Source organism: Fulmarus glacialis, unplaced genomic scaffold (genome assembly GCF_000690835.1).
Source record: "Fulmarus glacialis isolate BGI_N327 unplaced genomic scaffold, ASM69083v1 scaffold25350, whole genome shotgun sequence".
In the NCBI taxonomy this organism is placed as follows: Eukaryota; Metazoa; Chordata; class Aves; order Procellariiformes; family Procellariidae; genus Fulmarus; species Fulmarus glacialis.
The window spans coordinates 1-8464 of record NW_009188664.1 but is presented as its reverse complement, the minus strand read 5'-3'; the positions used below and the strand labels follow the sequence as shown (position 1 = coordinate 8464).

The window sequence follows — 8464 nt, the reverse complement described above, 5'->3', positions numbered from 1 at the left end:
AGTGCTGATCAGAAATAGTTATCAGGCATCCTCTCACTCCAGAATTTTTCTATGTACAGAGACCAGAATTTAAGAGTCTAATTACAAACAACCTTTCGTGATGAGACTATGCTCCTTGCTGTATGTGTCATGTTTTATGAGTCTGCCGTATGCAAAACTCTGCCCTGCAATGAGGAAGTGAGTGGAAAGTGAAAATAATTTAGTAAGTCCTGTACTCACCGAGTCATGCATATAGCAGGCAAATGGAGAATACGGAGGTTATCACAACAGTAGCTGTAAAATACTGTCAAAAGCAAATATAATGCACATACCATTTTGAACACAAGGGAACAAAGTTAACAGAGCCTTAAGTTGGAAGCATAGACTAAGAGAAGATCTCCCACTCCTCTTACCTAGTGTTACTGTTAAACAGTTCTATTGACACATTCATCTAGAACAGTTTTAAAGATTGAAGATTTGAAGGTGAACTTGAAGGCTTGTGTTGACTGTCAAGATTCAGCCATCCTTCTGGGTTGAGCCATATATTTGCAGCTGTGAAATCCTTATTTGGAAAAGTAGTCACAACATCCCCCTTACATATAACATAGCCATACTTTCTGCAATGCAACAAGTTTGGTAGACAATACAAACAGAACACGTCCTCTGCCTGTGGCAGAAGAGCTGTTTTATTTAGTTTACCATCAATTCATTCTTATACCATTTTAATTCACACATAAGTATTTTAGATTGTTTATGAAATGCTGTATTGCTCTATACAGGGTACAGTCCACAACTTAATGATCTCAAATTATGGTGCTTTATCCACCGTACTGCCCCTAAAGGTAATCATGAGATGACAGGAACTGAGACATGCAGAGTGATATTGACAGAAAGATTTGAGCTTTGCTGCCAGGGGGCGGCAGCACCAGCATGCCCAATGCAGGGGTTCAAGCCTCAGTGGCATTTAAGAGCTCTGAAGTCCAATTCTCAGTATGTTTCCATTTATACTTTGCTTTGTTTGACCATCTGATCTATTCATAACAGAGACTACACAAAAGAACACATTCTTGAAATACAAGTAACTCATAAGCTTCAGCCCTAGCAGAATAGCTATCACATTCTATATCAATGCAATACACATGGATTTCTGCATAATTGATCATTTTATTGGAATCTGTTAAAAGGTGTTTGTTCAGATCACCTGTTCAGCAGACAGTTATGCTGCTTCTGTTCACTGCATACATACTGAGCAAGTCTCCAAGCAATACATATATTATTTTGTCTGACCCCATACATATGCATCTTTACTACAAAAAGCAGCTTTTCCTCAATAAAAGTTCTATCCATGGGACTAATGTTCATTTCTTCTAGCTATGACTTGTATCAAATCCATACCAATAATCATAGGTTAAATACATCAGTATATGTAACAGAGCTTTAACAGTAAAAAAGTAAGAAAGTTAATACTGCAACAGCTTAGATACATCCTGCACTTGAATGATAGAACATAAAGTCTGTTGACCTAGCTAATGACACAGTCACCAAAACACAACATACAGAAGCAATGTCAACAGCCAGTACTTGTCTAAGCATTTTAGAGTTCCCATTTTCCCTTCAAATAAAGAAGGGTTGTGCACATCTTGAATGTGAACTTAGATATTATTAACCTTACAGCAACATTGATCCTGGTATTTAAGGTTGGGTAAAAAACCCCAGACATATCAAAGCTGCAGGCCACTAAGTGCACACAGCATTTGTGAGTTTGAGGAGCCCATGTTTACTATAGCACAGGTTCATTGTTCAAACTAAGTGTACCCTATGTAACAGTAGCATTAATTGGCAATATTTGTACTTAGTAGAAAATGTCACATTACTTAACCAAAATAAGCTGGGTTTTTGAAGTGTTAATTTAATTAGCTATGATGAAGGCTAGGGAGGTATTTTAACTGAAACACCTTGCTAAAGTGAAGTAAGCTGACCTACCATTGTTCTCTAGAACATGGGAATCAAGTTACATGTGTTTTCTCAGTCATCAAGGGCTGGTATTTCAGCCAGCATTTGAGTTTTTAACCTAAGGGCAGGTTAAAATAAATCTGTATACAATGCAACATACCTAATAGAGATGCAATGATGACTGAGAAATCAGTTGTCAGTCCCTACTTTTTACAGTTCTAAACCAACAACTTTAGGCACACAAGTTATAGCCAATCTTTTAAGTTCAAATTCAACCATTACAAGCCAGAGAGATCCATTTCAGAGATTGCTCTGTGACAGCATTCTGGACTGTAAGAACATGCACACACCAGCTGCCCAGAAATACAGAGCTGCTAATAAAGAAGTTGCTAGAAAAAGCCATTAACATACATATGCATGCCAGTTAGTTTCCCAACTAAAACACTATTTACAAGCCATATTTCATTTTTTTGTAATTTGTAGTTTTTAACCCAACTTACAAATATGAGTTCAAGTGCAAGACATCCAATATGTGACCATTTGAAATAGCCAAGTGAGTGCAAATTACAAAGCCACAAAGAGGTTAGCAATGATTTCCTGATCTTTTCAGGTAAAAATTTATTTACCAGATAAATAACACCAGACAAGGGTGGAGTCCATGAAGGACATGACCTTTAGGAAACCCAACACAGTCTTGACCAACAAGACTGACTTTCTGAAAAGTCTGAAAGTTTCTTCGTAGTGCAAACTGAAGTCCTCCACAAAGTTATCTGGTATCTTACTGCATGTTGTAATGTATTATTGCCCTACAAGTTGTGCAGAAACCCACAGCCAAGAAACTACTAATGCACAAGAAGTTTAGAAGTTACCGTGCATAAGATACAATTAAGCTGCAACAGAATCTCAGGTATTGATTATGGCTTAGACCTGCATTGAAAGTCAACACTTAGACAAATATCCTTAAGTAAATGACATTGTCTATATGAAAGTGAGACAACGCTGTTACACTGAAGACTTACTTGGTTAAAGTGACCTTCTGCTTAGAAGAAACAGTAGACAATATATTCACAAACAACCATATCTACTTTGCAAGAATTAGCCCTGTAAGAATTCAATGATACTCCTTTTTACTCATCTTTTCTTTAAGATAGATATTTACAGATATTTATAAACAGGCTTTGTTTCTTGAACAGCCAGATCTTTGAAAGTTAATTCTTTATCCTCCTTCCCTCCTTCATCCAAGCCTGCCAAATTCAAGACATTGTTCTAGCAGCATTCATGAAATCAATAGTGCAAAGTTATTACAAAAACCTCTTCTCCCAAGCTGTGGCATCCTCTCCAAGTTTGTGTTAGGTCAATAGCACTTCCCATGTATTTAGAGCTCGGAGGAAGGCAGGAACAATAGATATGCTGAATCTAGCAAGCAACCAGTTTGTTTGCCGAGAGGTTTTTTGGGTTTTATTGTTGGGTGGCTGTTTTTTATTTGCTGCTCATACTGGCCATTGTTACAACTTTGGTAACTAGTTCACTACATTAAATTCACAGTTCCTCAGTTTGACATGCACCTATAACATGTGAGTTGAACTGCACCACAATAATTGTAATGTCATCTCTATACATTCGAGCCAGCTCTTCTGGAAGACTAAGCATCTTGGACAGTCGCTCATGATCCACAGTGCCAAACTCATTGTTACCCACTGCATGACGTATCAGGTGAGTTGCTGCATTCTGATCTTCAAATACAGAAGAGATTCTTGCTCTCCTTTCTGTTAAGAGACCATGCATCTGTCCCAAAGTTACCTTATAGCCACCAACAGCTATTGGCTGTTGATGGTGAACACCAGTGAGGTACTCCCCTACAATTCTAGCCACATCCTGCCTGTGCATCGTCTCCCACAGCCCGTCTGTGGCCAAAACCAGGAACTTATCCTGCGGCCGTAATTTGTGATGTATGACTTCTGGCTCCGCTGTGAGGTATGGGGGAGTGTGATAGTTTGGAGGAATAAACTTTGTATATTCATTGTCATTCAGCTGATCTGGGCCCGATTCTACTACTCTCTTCTGTAGTTCAATACTCCATTTAAACTTCACATCACCAAAAGCTCTGAAAGGCATCAGGAGACCTAAGAGACGATCTTGTTTCACAAGACTTTTCTCTTCAGACTTCGGATGCTCCATTTTCACACGTTCCACTTCATGTTCATTTTGTGCATTGTGGTCATAGGACAGATTAACTGCAGACCAAGATCCATCTTCTTCCTGAACCCCAAGCATTGCCCTACTGTCACCTGTATTTGCAATGTGCAAGTCAACACCATCCACATGGGCCACACAGGCAGTTGCACCAGAAAATGCTACTCGCAGTACTAGGTAGTTGAGGAAAGAATTTGGATCTCCTACTTGAGCTTCCAAAGAAATATCATTATCAAGCCTCTTAAAAGCATTAATTAAAGCTTCTTTCACATCAGTAGTCTCTCCACTGTTGAGATCAATGAGCTCCTGCCAGTAAGTTCTTAGACTATTGAAGTAAAGCTTGGAAGCTTCTTTGCTAAAATAATCATTGGGATGCTTGTGCCACTGTAAAATGGGCAACAGAGCTCTGCCACTTTCCACAGCATTTTCTATTTCAAGTAAAGTCTCATGAGGTAACAAAGAGACAGCGATGTAGTAAAACAGTCTTTCACTGACAGCTTGAGCACAAGCACAACCTGCATGGCCATCAAACACACCCAGAAGCATTCCTCTTGTCTGTAAGCAAGTGGCAGCACTCCTCCGGTCTTCTATTGGAGCATTAGCAGGCAACTGGTTGCTATCGAAGCCAAGGACAGAACTTACATTTTTACCATCAAATTCTGGGACTTTGAAACTGTATTCATTTGCCTTCAGAATGCTGTTGACCTGTGGAGGAGTGAGGTAAAATCTCTGTGGTGTAGAAGCATAATCCCTCATGTGAATAAAGTGATTAAAGTTCTCCTTTGGCCTATAAAGTGCTGCAAATTTCTTCTGAGGTGCATATCTGAAGTGACTGTGAGCAAAATGAGATGATAAACAACATAGATGTTTATGGTGGCAGTAACACATAGTACTGCATATTCTGCTAATCTCACAGTTACGAATCAATGGAAACAGATGAGCTGGTGCTGGCATGGCATCAGACAACAATGGTAGCCTGGAGCTTCGGACTGGAATTGCTGAAAGACAAGAAAACAACTATGCTTAGGGGGACAGCTAACAGACATTTCCCAGAACTCTGTGTTAAGACATTTACAGCCCCTAACAAAGATGCTTATTATATGGAGTTCATAGCTTCACAGGTCTTGGGAAAGAAAAGGCATTAAGAGGTTCTTGTTTATAGACACTACAGTGGGCTACAACAAAAAAGCTATCCCATACTTAAGATATTTTAGCTCTTATACCCACTCAGATAGCAGGCAGGAAAACATCATCCAGACAGACAATGCAGCCTCAAACAGAACTTAAGACAACAGTTAGCATGGAGCACTCTACAGTAATGTGCCTTCTACAAGACTTTTACGGAGATTTGTTTTCCTACTGATTTCCCAGCTGACAGGGCCAGATGTGGCACACAGGAAGGAAAACTCAGTCTTTCTATAGAGCTGAAGAAGCGATAAAGCATCTAACAATAAGATTGAAGAAACAACTTTGAGACAACATACAACTGCATTTAAGAGGAAGATGGTTTAGATGATAAAAGCAAGCAGCAGGTCATAGACAGCAGATATTCTTTAGGCAATCACAAGTCAGTAGCAGGTTTTGTTTCTTCTCCCCCCTTTCACATGCAAATCTTTAAACTTGTATGACACCATGGTGTACATATACAGAATAGCCACAGTAGTCTATGCAGCAATTTTCTAGCTTATCATATAAAAATACAAGAGGTAGAAAGCAGATGCATCTCTCCTACCAACAGCTCATCTAACCCAGTATATTTTAGGTTTATAAATTGCTTTAAAAAGCTACTCAATTGAAAGACTACATGCAAGCTGTGTTTGCTTCCATGACTAGAATAGAGCCCTGCATAAGTCTAAAGTCAGTTCAGTATTAAGATAAACTATTAAGTTTAGTATTCAAGAAGAGTATTCTACTACTTTTTGCCAATTCTAAAAAACTTTCCTTATAATTTTTCATTTCTCTGAAGAAAGATTTTTCTAACATACTCTTCCTTGTCCCCATTTACATACCCAATCACAACATTAGTGCGAGCGCCTCTTAAACCCCTTATTCACCTCACTTCATTACCAGGAAGTCTTTTACAATGTTGTACTTGAGAAAACAGTTCCATAGTGGGGAAAAAAACCTTGAACTGTCGCCTTGTGTGAAGTGCACACAGCTAAGGGGAATTCAATTTTCTCTTTCCATCTTTTATGATCAAGTTTCATCATAAAAGCTTCTTCCTAGAAAAGACCATTACAAATTATCTTATACAAAGCTTACTGCAGTCATAAGCACTAGTCTGTCAGCACCACTGTATCTCAGATTTAATTGTTCTACTGAAAAACTGGGTACTGCTGTGTTGTGCCAGGTGCTTCAGTTACTAAATTGATTAATTTTTTTAGCCAAGCAGGCATACCAGTATTTCAGATGAGACACAGCCCCTATAAAATATGTAGTAAGGCCCAATATTAATCTAAGGGATCATGCAACATAGGAGGAATTGTGTTCTGCGACCACTCTGTTCTGTAAGCTTTCCACAGGATTCTGATCACCCAGATCAGCTGAAATGTGTCTGGAAATATATGAAGCTTCACCTCATTCTCTGCATTGCAAGAGAAGGAAGCAAGTCACACTCTTCCCGCCAAGCTTGCTTGTTCTCCTTAAGTAACCAGGAGTGGAGCCTGTTTCTCTATTACAAAACACAAAGTGCTAAAAGCAAAGTAGAATTCATGTTTCTACCACTCCACTGGCTTCCTAGCGTCACACCTTCATTACCCATGAATGAGTGGCTGTCAAGTCTTGACTTACACTGACAAAAATTCTTGTTTATTGACCTCTCCCAGGTCTCCCACTGACAGCGATGAAGACTGAACTTGCCAGTTTTCTGTCGTTCAGCTACCAGGAGGAGCTCTGGTTGTAGTAGCCCTGTGGACCACAGCCAGCTGTACAGACACTCAGCAGCAGTGTATTGGCTTGAATTTCCAGATGCATACTAATTTATGTTAGCCATTTGCTTCCCAGAAAGTCTCTTTCTCCAGCCCAGGCTTAACATGCATACAGCATGACAGAAGTAAACTGTAACTCCAAATATAGATTTTAAAATCTATTTACTGCCTTCTAATTATAAGGGAGCTATTTTGGTAACAGTTATGTGTACTTCTTCACATGACATTTAAAAGCAAAAAATTTTGCTTACAGAATGGGAACAAACATCAAGGTTCTATAGATACGCCTGGTCTACAGCAGCACCTCAGATTCAGCACTGGTCTCCCATTAGACTCCGACTGAATCAAGTTCTCCTGACTGCTAAACATTTGTGTTCAGTGCTGACCCATACATGGTGCCACAACAACTGTTCTGACAGTTTTGCTGTTGATCCATGATGAAGCAAAAATACAAATGTACTGCTGTTATAGTGGCTCTGCAGTGCCACCAGATGATATTTTGCTGATTTTTAATCATTAGTTTATCAAATATTACATGAAACCCAAGAAGTAGTAAAAAGTTGGCCTCAAATTTTCCACAGCCTGTATCATTTACAGTAGATCCATGTCAGCTTAAGATATCAGTCTGTTTCACATACCAGATTTAATAAATCCTAGCTGATTAAGTAAAAGAGAATTTCCAAGTTTGCCAACCTGAAGTGAAATTATCCTAAGTCTCTCCCATTTATCCCCAACATGGTGCCCCAAATACAACCAGACACTCCAGCTAGCCCTTAAATAATTACTTTAAGATCCCAAGTTCATTATGGTTGATCAAGAGATGGCAGAGAAGGAAAAAAGACTAAGTAGAAATTTTATAATCCAATCAAGATTTGTCAAGAGATTAGAATCAAGCCAGTATTAAATACCTCTCCAAGCCCACAACAGGGTACAAATGCTACTTTTCAGGATACTAATAGAATATGGCCAATAATAAGTCAGATGGTCAATTTATGGGTTTTGTAGTACTACACTAATAAAATGAAAAAAATGTTATCCCTTCCTTTAATACAGGTTTGTTATAACTGCACTATTAAGGCCAACTGATGCTGCACAGACAGGTTCCTCCAGAACACCCGCCTTAACTGTGCCAAAGACACCCATGGCTTCAGGTAAAAACACTTACCCCAGGTGCCTTTCAGACACTTGACAGACCTGAATGAATTAGCCTGTTGGAGAGGACAGGGAGGGGGGAGGAGGAACAAGAAACATTCAACACAAGCAGAACCGTTAATCCTTCCCTCCAGCCAGATCTCAGCCCTCGGACACAGCCCAGCCTGGCAGTCCCTTCCCCGGGTCCCATCCGACCCCCGAGCCCGGCGCTCCAGCGAGTACCGGTGCGAGATACATACCGATCCGCCTGGGCCCAGGAC

The 8464-nt window shown here is 39.6% G+C and overlaps 1 protein-coding gene across 1 annotated transcript; it reads right to left on the bottom strand.

Moving 5' to 3' along the window:
- Positions 1 to 1123: 1123 nt before the first annotated feature.
- PDP1 (pyruvate dehyrogenase phosphatase catalytic subunit 1) lies at positions 1124 to 8458 on the bottom strand. Its single transcript, XM_009579510.1, has 2 exons — positions 8444 to 8458; positions 1124 to 5123 (listed from the first exon to the last, which is right to left on the bottom strand). Exon 2 carries the CDS (start codon positions 5077 to 5079, stop codon positions 3472 to 3474), a length of 1608 nt encoding a protein of 535 aa, XP_009577805.1. The 5' UTR covers positions 5080 to 5123; positions 8444 to 8458; the 3' UTR covers positions 1124 to 3471.
- Between the last annotated feature and the right edge of the window lie 6 nt (positions 8459 to 8464).